Source organism: Hippopotamus amphibius, chromosome 11 (genome assembly GCF_030028045.1).
Source record: "Hippopotamus amphibius kiboko isolate mHipAmp2 chromosome 11, mHipAmp2.hap2, whole genome shotgun sequence".
NCBI classification, from domain to species: domain Eukaryota; kingdom Metazoa; phylum Chordata; class Mammalia; order Artiodactyla; family Hippopotamidae; genus Hippopotamus; species Hippopotamus amphibius.
Window position 1 is genome coordinate 20,623,797 of NC_080196.1, and position 14,780 is coordinate 20,638,576.

The 14,780-nt window shown below is 36.8% G+C and overlaps 1 protein-coding gene across 1 annotated transcript; it reads right to left on the reverse strand.

The window, feature by feature from the left end:
* Nucleotides 1-2,883: 2,883 nt before the first annotated feature.
* Nucleotides 2,884-3,786, reverse strand: LOC130831697 (olfactory receptor 2M3-like). The gene has a single exon (XM_057700046.1). It carries the CDS (start codon nt 3,784-3,786, stop codon nt 2,884-2,886), a length of 903 nt encoding a protein of 300 aa, XP_057556029.1.
* Between the last annotated feature and the right edge of the window lie 10,994 nt (nt 3,787-14,780).

Sequence of the window (14,780 nt, forward strand, 5' to 3'; positions counted from 1 at the left end):
TAAAAATTCATGTGAACAAACTTGATTTATACCAACGTAGGTTAATTTTAAAAAACATAAGTTGTCATTCCAGTTCTGCTCTGGGTCTACAAAAAGTTCCTGGAGCCATAAATATACTCTCTGATTCCTGCCTTTGTTAGTTGTATGTGGCCTAGGAAAGCTATATGAGAATCCAATGATAAAAACAAAGGCAAAGTAGACTATAAGGGTGCAGACATAAATGGGATACCAACAAGGGGATCAAGAAATCTCTGATAAAAAGAAAGACTAAAGTGATTGTCCCAAAGGATCTCATTGTTTTAAAAATGGACCTGATAATATGAAGCATCTTCTTTGTAATTGTCTCTGATCTTTGTCCCTGAGACCAGAATTTGGGTTAGATAGTTTAGATATTTACCTGCCACTAATCAGGAAATAACCTGGTATTTGTATTTAAAATATAGCTAGATATTTAATGCCCTCATTCCTGAATTCCTTTTTCATTAAAGTAGCTTTCCTTCCTTTTATTGCAGTTTTAAAAATATGAATAAATAGAAGGTTTGTGCCAGTAGACACTGTTGCTAAATCAGTACCTAGAAATCCTTGGGCTGCTAGCTTCTATCCACACTCTTCAAATTTGAAGAGTATAATTTTACTGTGAAACAGTGCAGTGACACTGCAGTGAAATGAGAGGTAGTTTTTGGAGATGATAGTGACTTGAAACATAAAGATGTAATCACTGTCCAACTCAATGGAGCAGCTTCTCTATGAGAGGAGTAATTACAGTTTATTGCTCTGAGGAAGATAGAAAACACAGAGAAATAGGGGAATCCTCTGAAAAATGGAATATTTTTTGCATGTGTCTAATGTATATTTTTTAAATTTTTAAAAGTTTTTTAAGATTTCTTCTTATTTATTTATTTACTTTTGGCTGCATTAGGTCTTCATTGCTGCACGTGGGTTTTCTCTAGTTGTGGCGAGCAGGGACTACTCTTCGTTGCGGTGTGCAGCTTTCTCATTGTAGTGGTTTCTCTTGTTTCAGAGCACAGACTCTAGGTGCACGGGCTTCGGTAGTTGCAGCACAAGTGCTCAGTAGTTGTGGCTTGTGGGTTTAGTTGCTCTGCGGCATGTGGGATCTTCCCGGTCCAGGGATCGAGCCCATGTTCCCTGTATTGGCAGGCAGATTCTTAACCACTGCGCCACCAGGGAAGTCCAATGTCTAATGTATATTATAAAACTCTAATCCTTGTCACATTCCTTCTATTCCTACAAATGTATTAAATACTCAGCTAAAAAAAAAAAAAAAGACTGATTTTGATCATGTGAACTTACACTTTCAATCAGGAAAGCTCTCCTGTCAAGAATTCTATTTTGTTAGTGTTCTTTTTTTGTATCTTAGGGGAAAATTCTGCAATATGTTAAAAATTACAGAAAGAACTGTGATAATACTTCTACCTTGTAAAATTTTGAAATATTTAAGAATATTTCATATGGATTTTATGATTTGTGTAAGGATGCATCTCTCAGTGGTGTTCTTCACATACATGGAAAACTCAGCATTCCTCTTTTCCATTTATTTGCAGGTTACTGTGTTTGAAAGTGGTCAATGAGGTGCTGTAATGAGATTACAAATCTAATCACCAAGTCTCACGCCTCCGCCCTCATGGAAATGGAGCCACCACTTCTTTTCTATTTTTCATTTTCAAGTAAATTAATACCACCTCAGTGTCTGATTTTAGATATATCTTTTTATAGCAACTCCAATATCAGGCGTAGATCAGAGAAGTGTATGCAAGTTCCATGAATTAAATCCCATTCTTTCTAATGTTTATCAATTTGTCAATTTTATAGAAATCTGGTCTTCTAGGGGCACAACAAGGTTTCACTTTGTATGCTGGTACCTACACCAAGATGAAGAGTTCCTACTGAATTTGAGGATATTCCTTTGAGACGAGCATGTAGGCTATCCCAGGATGGGAGACAGGGTTTCCACCAAGGCTATCAGAGACCAGTCAACATTCTCATTCAGTTACCATCCATGTTCATCAGGAAAACAAAGAAAAATGTAGGTAACTTCTGTCATAATGATATTATTACATTTTTACTACATCAACTGCCAAATTAATGGAAACTTTTCTATATACATTCACATGGTAATGTTTTGATATGAACAATAAGAGTATTCCCATCATGATTTGGTGCATAGATATGATAAAGCTCATGTCTTCTAGGTAGGAACCACAGCCTGGGATTTCATTATAGCAAACTGGATTTTTTAATATACAAAAAATGGTAATACAAAATATAGGTTGATGGTACTGCATTATCTGCCAAAAGTCTGGAATATAAGTGGTTCCACTATAAGAAATCTTCAGATATACAAATGCTCAGTGTATCAGGAAAGCCAAACAAAAGAAAAAAACAAAGCCTTCTCTGCCAAAATAAGTAATATTTATTATGACAAGTTTTTTAGTAAATGAAAAAATATCCATGACTCTCTGGTTAGGCTATATTTTTAAAGAATAATGACAAAATGAAATTGGCAAGTGTGGTATTTCTCAGGACATAAGTCATTGTATAAGCATCAATAGATTCTGGGTTTTGAAAATAAGGAAAAGCATTTAAGACCATTTTATTTATTATTTATTTCCATAAACAGGAGAGAATCTGTTTATTAACTTACTTCTAAGAACTTTATTGATTGTGCTTAAAAATGAATATACAATGAATGCAAAATATGTCAAGTAACTGAATGTGTACCCAGAGTCTATCAACTCTGATGCCTACCTTAGGAAAATTGTTTATACACTTGTTGCTAAATTGTGTAATTTTTAAGAAATGAATGTGCCAGAGAGAGAGAGAAGTTATGAAAGAAAAAAAAAACCCTAAAAAGCATTATTTAATTTATTCTCTAGCTTTCCTCTTCCCTAGTACCTTACTGATTGCTTTGGCCACGTCTTTGTTCCGGAGGCTGTATATAAGGGGATTCAGCATGGGGGTGAGAATGGTGTAGAAGGCGGACACCATCTTGTCCTGAGTTGGGGAACGATCAGAAGTGGGCCTCATGTATATGAACATAGCTGCTCCATAATACATGCCCACAACAATAAGGTGTGAAGTACAGGTGGTGAAAGCCTTGTGCCGACCCTCCCCAGAACTCATGCGAATGACAGTTATAATTACACGTGTGTAGGAGATGATGATGAGTGACAAAGGGAGGAGGAGCATTACTACACAACAGATAAAAATAAGTGTTTCAAACGTGGAAGTATCTGTGCATGAGAGATGTAGGAGTGCTGGGACATCACAGAAGAACTGGGCTATTTCTCGGGAACCACAATAGGAGAAGGACAAAGTAGCAGCTACATCAACAATCCCATCAGAAGCACCCAGGATCCATGAAGAGGCAGCCATGAGTCCAGGGTAGCAAATGGCAACATAGCGGTCATAGGCCATGACAGGCAACAAGAAGCACTCAGCACCAAAGAGGGACACATAGAAGAATATCTGGGCTTCACATCCTGCTACAGAAATGGGGTTCCTGCCAGACAGGTAGTTGCGGGCCATCTTGGGTACAGTGGTGCAGATGAGCATGAGGTCCATGAGGGAGAGCTGGCTGAGGAGGAAGTACATGGGGGTGTGGAGCCGGGAGTCCAGGCGGATGAGGAGAACCATGAGAGTGTTTGCCAAGAGCGCCACTGTGAAGACGCCCAGGACCAGAGAGAAGAGAAAGACATGAGTGGGTGTGTGACTGAAAATTCCCATCAAGATGAAGTCAGGGCTAAGTGTCTGATTCTCCCATTCCATGATGAATATTATCTTTGTCTAGAACCACGAGAAGTTGTAAACATTAAATATCTGGGTAGTTATTAATTCACTGTCCACTGTGTGTGTGGTACTCTGGTAAACTAACATAGATGATCTGGTCAGGACTGGAGAAGAAGGAGCAGAGACTTTGCAGTCAGGTGGCCTTCATCACACTCAAGCTCCACCGCTACCAACCTGCATGTCCTCTGACAGGTTATTTCTATGTGTTTCATTTTATTTCCTTTACATAGTAGGAATAACTTTTTAATTGTGTTGCTGTGATTATTCAACAAGGTATCAAATGCAGACCACAGCATCTAGATAGAGCATCTTATTCCTCAAGCACCATATAACCTATTATGAGATAGAAATATGCCCATAAATTTATCATATGTTAGTATGTAATAAATTCTATAACAGAGGAAGAGAGGTTTTGTTTTGTTTTGTTGCACTGCACAACATGCAGGATTAGATCCCAGACCAGGGATTGAACCCATGGCCCTTGCAATGAAAGCACAAATTCTTACACACTGGACCGCCAAGGAAGTCCCAGGAAGAAAACGTTTTTAATATCATTGCCTATAGTAAAGTAACATGACTACAACTAATAATCTGTTATTCCAAGAGATATGAACATTTTCATTTATAAAATTTTATTTGTGCACTAAACTTAGAGACCAAACCGGAGTGCTAGGTATATAATAACACAGAAGATGAACCTCCAGTGCAGAATTATTGGTAAATAATTTCAACTAAATTATGCATCATGAATAGGTGACTTTTTTGTGAATGAGGAAGTAAAAAATCAACATTATCATTTATAAAAAACCAACAAGACAGGTGGAAGCTAGGGGAAAATATTATCATTTACGTCTCAATTTGAGAAAGGAAGTATCTTGAAATTTCCTTTCACATTCACCAAAATGAAGAAAACTTAAAAAAGTATAAGAAGGTCCCCAAATTTCATACCCCGCTGTTCTGCTGAATTCCCTAAATCCGTATCTAATGAGGCAAAAGAAAGAAACAAATGTCTCGGTGATTGTCCATCAGTGTGAGAGTGAGCCTAGACCAGCTTGCTGTGGGTAGGGGAAATGGAATTGTTTTGCAAAAAATTAGACAAAAGAAAAATAAACAGAGACAGCTTTTTAAGTTGTTGAAACATCAAGGAGGGGAACCCAGCCAACCTCATGACATGGTTTATTTTATCATTAATGGAGAGGTGCTCTCTCAGGCTGCCCACAACGGCCTCAACCCAACCATGTTTAAAGGCTGGAAGCCTTCATGCTTTTCCTCCCAAATGCTGTTGAAACCAATTTTCACTGGTCCTGGTCTAAATGTCTCTGGCATCTATAGTGTGTCTCCATCCCAAGAAATTTTTCAGGCAAAGAAGTAGCACATTTTTAAATCTCCTTATTCTCACATCTCTTTATGTTTTTTCATCCCTACCCAGAGGAGGATTTAACTGAAGCTTTAGTCCAATACCAGGACCTAGCAGTTCTTTACTTATCATTGTGTACCTTTTTTTCTTAAAGAGGGCCCCTCAACCTTAGAAGTTTCAAGTCCAGCCAGAATTAGCCTGTCCTTGCTCTCATCCTTTCATCGGTAGAAAGGAAGCCTTGTGCCCTGTTGTGAGATTGTTAATTGATGAAGCCACTATTAAAAACAGCATGGAGATTCCTCAGAAAATCAAAAATACTATTGCCATAATATGCATCAGTTTCAGTTTTGGTTATTTACCGGAAGAAAACAAAACACTAATTAGAAAATATACATGAAACCCAATGTCCACTGCAGAATTATTTACAATACCAAAGCAACTGAAATGGCCATCAATAGGTGAATTTATAAAGAATATGTATATATACACACACACACAGAGTGGAATATTACTTAGACATTAAAAAGTGAAATCTTGCCATCTATTCCTTTGCCATAAGGAATATGTTCAATAATACTGTAATAACTTTGCATGGGGACAGATGGTTGTTAAACTTATTGTGGTGATCATGCTGTAATGTATGCAAACGTCAAACCACTAGATAGTACACCTGAAACTAACATAATATTGTATATCAACTATATTCCAATAATTAAAAAATTTCTTTCAAACAAGCTTTCATCTTCTTTCATATTTTCTTCTTACATTTTGATAATTATAGTAATTTTCATATTTGTTTCTTCTATTATGTCTGTTTCTAAATTTGTAAAACATTATTAAAATTCTATTTCTCTTTCTCTTGGATTCATTAGAAATATGAGTACCTAATGTCTTTCACTGCATTACTTTACCATCCTTCCATAACTAAATATTATCCCTGTTGACATTATTAGAATGTGTTTTCAAAAGGTTGTATTGATTGTATATCAATTTAAATATTATAACACCAATACAACTTTTGTAATTTTAAGGCTATGCAAATATTAGGAGGACAAATTACTCTTTTTGCAGAGATAGGTCTGATTTTCTACAGACCTCTACACTGAAGTGGTAGCTGAATTGTGAAAGCGGGTTATTCAAGTGGAGCCTGCAAATGAGAAAATTAGACATGGATATTTTAAGTGGAGAGTTAACCCTTAAGATGGGACTTGCTGAATACCTAAGTGAGGAGAGCTTTATGTAGGGGTGCCAACACCCTAGGAGAGCTGTTAATGTTCTGAGTCAATGTGATTGTTGTCCTACAGAGCAGTACCAGTTTCATTTGTTTTGCTTCCAGGTATGCACTTGACTGCCAACTGCTCTGCATGAGGAGTGAGGCTGGGAGAGGATGGTGATGGGGGTGACTGGAACCGCATTCTCGGAACAGATCTTCAGTTACTGTCTTTTCACCTGGGACCTTTGTGTGTAACTCATGACTGCCTCAGTCTCTGGTTTGTTTTGTTCATCAAATATCCATGTGTTTTGATCCTTCCATGTGTCCCTTGTAATATTTAGTTTGCTGCTCATCTCTTCCCCCATAATCATTGTCCTTGTTTATTGCTACATATATTCCTCAGTACTCTTGAGTTGGAAACTCCCAACGCTTTTTAAATACATCTCTACAACAGCACTTATCAATTGTATTGTAATAATTATTATATATGTACAGACATCCAAAGGTATATGCACATGTATGTTCTCACCTCCATGAGACATAAATACATTGTTGGCAGTGTCCTTAGCCATTTCTTTGTTCTGTCTTCTGAAAATATTTATAACCATAGTCTTCCTAATTCTTTAACTGTACATCTCATTTATGATAAACCCCAGCTGTGGATTCTTCACTCCTTTTTATTCCCAAAGAGTCAGTCACACGGTTATATAAATTTATTATTCAAACTAACTCTCTCATTCATAGAAAAGCATCGGTTCTTATATTCATAATCCAAATCCTAATTACCATATATTGATCATTATTATACAAACGAACTAACCTTTATTTCTGAAGATTCTTAAGTTTCCAGTTCATCCTGCACATATATATTAGTGGCCGTTATTGTCCTTCAAAATCTCCAGACACTTCAACTTAATATTCAGAGTGTTCAAGGATATACTCTACTTACTAAATAAAGTTTCATTAAATAGGAAGCTTGTACTTCACTCAAGCCAGCATATTTATTGTTTGTTGTATGTGTTAAGTAACAGTATTGAAAACATTGAAATAAGGCCAAAAGGCAGTTGGCATTGCTCTTCAATATCATACAAAGGCATTGTGTAACAGACCCTCCCAATAATTATTTAATTCAGGGAATGCACCTGTGTTTGTGTTTGTGTGTGTGTCACTATTCTTGGGTACATGTAGTGTTTCTTCATTCCTTACAATGATAAGAATTTGTGATCAGGAACTAATGTTTAAAATTTGCTAGAGAGCTTAAAGAAATAGCTGATTAAAACAGCTCTGTATTTTCACACCTGCAAAACTTCATCTTGTAGCAACATTAGTAGCCAAAAGAATTGGAGTTCAATGATTTTGAAGAACACCTTGGACATTCTCTAGTTATACAAATAGTAATAATAGTAATACACTCAAAATCTTAAACTGTGTTAGTTCAGTCTTTTGTTTTACTTTGTTTCTCACAAAAGAAAATCCACATCCAAATGCTTGCAAAGTGTTTTATGCTAAGTAATCCTGAATTAAGGGCCCAAATGTAATTAATCATTACAAACACTATATCATTAAACACTACATGGCTATTCCCAATTACTTCATTAGAGTACAGAATTAGACTGAACTTCCTGTATTCCTATTTACAAGAAGAGGACTCTTCCAAATATAAATTAAACGTATATATGTAAAAGGAAAACTGGAGAGAGGAGGAACAGAGAAAAACCTTTGCTGAAGAATATGACTGAATTAGTTCAAATTTGGAGCAAAAAATAGACACATGAGAGGAATAAGAAACAGAGGAGAGGCCGCATGGAGAGCACAGATAAAAATCTGGACATGATCAGGGTACCAAGTATGAAGAGGTCAATTCCTCTGTGGATGCCAGACTAACTTGCATTTTCCTTTAGTTACAACCCAGCAACTCTATCCTCCTGCAGAACACAGTCAAAAGCCTCCCCCTAGGACAGGTGGATTTTCATGACACGCAAGCACGACCTAAGGTGGTTAGAAAGTACTCATTTAGTGCAGTGATTCTCACACTGTGATCCCCCAACCAAGCAGCATCAGCATCACCTGGGAACTAGGGGGTAATGCACATTTCCAGGCACCACCCCAGACCTACTGAATCATAAATATATTTAAATAACATTTAGGTGATTTAGATGCTGGCTAATGTTTGAGAACCACTGCTGTAGTCCATCTTCCTGCCTTCAAAGAGGACCTTCTCATGGTATTCCTTATAGAGAAAAGCTAGTACCTATTGGAAGACACACTGCTACTTCTAAAAACTTCCTCTGCCTCTCCCAGTAACATTGTTAAATTCCCAATAAAAATAAATCCTTTACTTCCCATCCCATGGATACAATATTCTCTGATTACTTTTTTTTTTTTTTTGGTACCCTTGAATTATCTCATTCTTGTCAGTGACCTCCACAGGTTCCAAACTGTCAGAAAATTAAATAACAACTATTTCCTTTGAGGTTCAGGATATTTTCACCATCTCAAGAGCTTTCTCCTCATTGTTTTTCAACACAAACCCTGTCAATTCTACTCTTTTATCTCAAAATACTTTCTGATGTGAGATCTTGGCTCAGGGTACTTCCCTCATGAAGAATAAGCTTTGTTCTCCAAGTCACCGCAACATTTTCACTTCATTCCAGCTCTAGAACAATCACATCATCCTCATGAACTCTATTTCAATTGAATATAGACAGTATGCTCCCATTCACTAAACTCAGTCATAAGGTCTCTTCTACTACTCTCGGAGCTGAGGTCAGATGGACCTGTGATTGATTCATGGCTCTGCTGCCAACGGTGATATTATCAGGAATCCTCTTTAAAAAAAAATTCTACAGTGAGACTAGTATCATCTCTCAGGGTTGTTGCAAAGATAATAGAAGATAACAGCATAAAGCTTAATCCAAAATATAAGTACTCAGAAAATGCAAGCTTCAACCATCTTAATCATTACCATTATTATACCTTTGGTATTTAATCATCTTGTATTAGCTTGTTAGACTGCCATAACAAGACACCAAAAACTAGGAGGACTAAACAATCGAAATTTACTGCTTCACAATTCTGACGGCTAGAAGGGTCAGATCAAGGTGTCAGCAAGACTGGTTCCTTCTGAGGGCTGCAAGGAAGACTCAGTTCCATGCCTCTTACCTAGCTTCTGGTGGTTGCTGGCAATCTTTGCTATTCCCTGGCTTGTAGAAAATAACCCTAATATGTTCCTTCATCTTCACATGGCAATTGCACTGTGTTTGTGTCTTTTTCCAAATTTCCTCTCTTTGTAAGGACACTAGTCATCTAGGTCAACACTCACCCTATTGACCTCATTTTAACTTGATTTCCTCTGTAGGGACCAAATCTCCAAATAAGGTCACATTCTGAGGTACTGGGACTTCAACATATAAATTTTGAGGGACACCATTCCATCCATAAAATATATTAATTTCCATATTACTTTTACCCTATTGTTTTGTATAATGACATTCTCTAAAGTGGAGTATAGAGGCCACTAAAAGATAATGTCATACATTTTAAAAATACTATTTTAATCAAACAGAATTTTGCTTTACACTGAGCTGAATATGTGCTTCTTAGGGGGAAAAAAACTGTTGAATTAATGAAATAAATCCATGAAGACATTCTCTGAATGACTTTTAAAGTAGTGCACATTAGAGAACAGTTAAATCATAATAATGCCTTTTATTCACACAATAGTCTTTAAAAAGAACCCAAGACCTAGAAAAGACTAACATTATTCATGTTTTAAACATGGCATGAATTAAGGTAGGACAAGTTATGAGGAAAATACATCTATTGCTTTGGAAGTATCTAACACAGTGTAGGCTTTCATACATTTCTGCCTCACTGAAAACAAGAAGGTGCTAGAAATTTTGTAATTTAAACTTCTTTTTCCAATCTTACCTTCTGGTGTTTCCCAAGAAGATACAATAGCGCTGACTGAGTAAATACAAACACTTAAATTCCTAACTTTTTCTTTTCCTAGTTAAATTTCTTAGTCCTCAGGGATTTAGTCCCTTGCCTTTAATTAGGTTGGTGAAGTTACCTTCAATTTGTTCCAAGGTCATCAAGGTAATATTTCCTGTTACCAGCATAAGCTTTCTTTTTGATACCAGGTCATAGAGAATGATCTGTTTCTTCCTCATTAATAATATAGACTGCTTGAAATATTCACCTAAAGTCTGGTTTCAAAAATCTGAACAATTTCTCATGCCTCTATCCCAGTGGTTCTCAAACTCAGGTACTTATTCAAATCTTTTGAGGAGATTAAAAAATGTTTCCTAGTACCAGACCTTTCTGGACTCATTGAATCAGAACTCTTCAGAAGAAGCCAGGCATTGCTATTTTTAAATCTTCCCAGTTCATTCTATTGTGCAGGCTCTGTTCTTTTCAACTTTAACAATGCCATCTTGGTCTTTGGACTTTGTTGTTCTTTATTCCATGGCAAAACTTGTGCTATAAACTTTTTCATCCATCATATTTTCTTTGCCAGTTGACACTTTTAGATTAAGCTACTAATAAGCCCCAAACATGCTTGTTCTTCATTTAACAATGTTCATACAATGCATAGGCTTGCTGCCAGAGATACTTTACTTTACTACGGTAAGAGGAAGAGAATTACTTGCTAACTCATCAGCATAGAGCCTGAGATGATTGCTGAGATGATGAGGGATATTCCTTTTTGTCCCACTTTTTTAATTGTTATTTTTGGGGGGATACTGTGAATGTTCAAGAATGGCCACATCTGGTCTTAAAATAGACCACATCTGGTCTTAAAATGGTCACATATGGTCTTAAGATAGTCACTGTTGTCCTCTTTTTCCTTATGACAGTAGTGATTCAAATATTGGGTCTTCACTCAACAGTCATTAAGTTCTTATTTCTTTCTCTGCATGGTTCCCCCTAAAATTTCCTACTCGACCCTAGTCCTTAAAAGCTCAAAAGATTCAAATGCCTGATATTTATCATCAGTTGGACAGCTTGGGCAGATGTGTTAGTTACTGTGATCGCTGGGAAATGTGGAGTGCTATCATTTCCATGAGAAGGACCCGTGGGGAGAGTCATCCAATAAATGCTCAGAAGCCCCAGTAACACTATGAGCAAGAATAGTTGGAGAGCTCCTCCCTATAACTGACAAATGAGGGATAGATGGAGCCTTACCAAATTCTACCTGCCTTATTTCATCTCAGTCCTCAAGCCCATGAAGCTACTTTGTAGCTGATTTATTGTATTGAGCAAGTTGGTCTGTAACTGGGCTTTATGGTACCAGATCCAATGGTGTATAAAGCGTCCATGTTAAATAGAGATGCTCTAAGGAGCCTCTGTCAATTCACAGGAAAAGAATACTTGAGAAAAAAGCTCCTACTCTTTACTGGGCTTTGTGGAGAGTTAATGCTGCACAGTGGAACACAAAGAATGGCCATGTGACCTGACTTCCCTTTAAGTCTTGGGTATCATGTGACCCACAAGCCATAAAATCCTGCCTGCCCAGCAGAGACCTTCATCCATGGAAATACCTCCCACTGTCACTTCTAGTCTTCAGAGAATGGACACCAGAGAGCCATCCAATTCATTGCAGTTGTTACTTGTACTGACATAGAACATACATCAACCCAAATATCCATCAGTAGGCGAATGCATAATTAAGTTAATGTTATATGTATACAGTGACGTTATATGTATATTCTACAAGTGTTTAAAAATTCATGTGAACAAACTTGATTTATATCAACATAGGTTTATTTTAAAAAACAGAATATGTGAAACATGCAAGTTGAAGTATTATGTGTAGAATATACTAATGTATCAAATATAAAAATCTTCTGAATCACGTTGTGTAGTTTTTATGAATACATATATACACAGCAACATATTACGCCTTTGCTGGAAATGTTTATCCACAAATTCAAGTCACTGGTTATGACAGGAAAGATAAGAGGTCAAAGGTATGATTGTGGGGAGTTACACAGAAGGCGTCAATTCTAGCTGCCTCTCATTTCATTAAAAACAGAAAAAGAAATAAAGTTGTCAGGTTAAGATAAAATTAACTATCATGTGGAATATCAGCATATTTATTACATCATTCCTTTTATACCATGTATTATTAAAATATTTTAAAATAAAAAGCACTTTTAAAAAATAAGTTAATGCCCAGTGTAACAATATATTTCATTTTTATTGACATTTGTCAATTTATTTATTTAGTGCTTTATAAATCTTGATTAGAAGATTCAGTTGGTTATTGAGAATTGTACAGTGTTGGTTACTTACTGGTTTTGATAGGAGAAAAATCCTCATCTGACTCAGTGTATACAATGAAGTCTAATGTAAAATCAGTTGATAGAGTAAATGCTCTCTTATGATCTACTTCTAAGGCTGATTATTAGATTATTTTCTATGTAAAATATTATGGATTCATCAGAAAAAAGTATTTTTAATTCCAAATGCCATATATTTGTATAGATATGATTTTAACTTTACACAGTTAGATTAAGCTCATATGAAGCAACATGGATGCCATAACAGGCCTAGCACATGCTCTACTACTAATTAGCATGGAATGGTTACATGTTAACTGGCTTCCTAAGTATATTTACTACCCTTAGACTTACTTCTCTGTCAAATGTCATCAAAGGAAGCAAAAAACTTTGTCCCTTTGAGTTTGCTAATGATGACAATTTCTACCTTTCACTAGTTGGCACTTTGCTGCTAGGTCCCAAGGAACCATGTAAAGTTTTATACTTTTCGATTAAGTAGTTATTTAACTAGATTCCCTGGGTCTTCAACTTTGCCATGCTCATTAAAACTTTTCAGCCACCACAAGCCACCTCATTTAATGAGTCCCTGAACACATTTTTCCCTAAGTAATAGTACCTCTCTCTGAACTTGCAGCAAGACCAAAGTTGCCAGTGATCACCTGTCTGAAATGGTGATCACCCCAAATGAGGTCAGAGAATATCAGAGAACTCAGAATAAATTTTAGATTATAACCAGACACCTTGAAACCTAAAAGACTTATCATATATGCTGCCAATCTCATTATGAAAGATATATTCAGAGATGACACTACACAACCTCCTTCAATAGACAGATAAAATTTACAAGTTCATATACAAATGTATAAGCAATATTATATTGGACCAGAAAAACAGTAACCACTGTAGAAACAACATTTCACTATGTTAGATTATGTTAGTATGCTCTCCAGCCTTGAATATTGAATATTGGTATGGTAAGTTTCCTAAAATTTTCAAGCTCTCGTAGATGAGTCTGTACCATGATCATAAATCTGTGACCTTGATAAAACCATTTCATATCTGTGGATCTCAACAACTACACCTGGTTAGTGATGGGGTGGAAAGGATTTTTTCAGCTTTACTGTGTCATAGTGAGGAAATAGTCACTTTAAAGTTGAAAGTCAGCTGAATGTGTTCTGAGAATCCTAAAGTTTTGCACACATCTTTATCCTCAGTGGAGATGGCATTTATCCCGACACACACGATGGCAAACGAACAGACCAGGGAATACCACCCCCACCTCCTCAGGCCAGAGTAGCCTGGAAGAAATGATTTCAGAAGCCAATGTCAAGTAAATACACATTTATGACCTTCATAATTCAAGGCGCCCTCCACTATGTCAGTTTAATTCTCAAAGAGTTGCACTAGAGTGCATGCTGGGTAAAATTGTCATATAACACACTAGCAGGCTAAGGGGTCTCTCTGCCCTTTCCTGCCTATGTTCACACAGAACCTCAGGCCTGCACACTTACCTCTCATGGTGAGGAATCCCTATAAGCCAGGATAGGAGGAGAGAGAAAGCGTTCCTTGAGAATTTAGAGGCACACCTGTTCTAAACTGTCCACCTAATATCCTCTCTAGGAGAAATGGTTTCTTGGCTGGATCTATTGTCCCTCACTAATAATACTGAAAAGGAGATTTTTAGCCATTTCCCCATTCGCACTAAAGTTCTCTATATTCTCACCATAACCCAGTACATGTCTTGATCCACTAGTACCAGCATTCCTGCCCAGAGAGTGAAACAGGGAAAAACAGTTAAGTAGAAATTGAGTTACTCTAGGGGCGAACATTCTCCCATGTTTTTTCCTTTCTTTTGTAAACCTGGGTATATTTAACATGTGGGTCAGTGACTATCCAGGTACTTGACTCCACAGACTTTTCAGTGGAGCTGTGGTGGCCCTCAGCTGATTTCTTATGGGTTCAGTTGCCCACACTTGGCAGAATACCCATATGTTTTGGTGCAAATAAGATGTTCAGTTAGAACCTGCAAGGTCATTAAGAGTGCCTCTTTGATGATGGTGATGAAGCAGTAGGTCCAGAAACTGATTAGGGGTCCTGAAACAGACTTAATGAAGTCCCC

Bases quoted from the DNA above. Each gene is read 5' to 3' on its own strand.
- LOC130831697 (XM_057700046.1), bottom strand. From the start codon at position 3,786: ATGGAATGGGAGAATCAGACACTTAGCCCTGACTTCATCTTGATGGGA.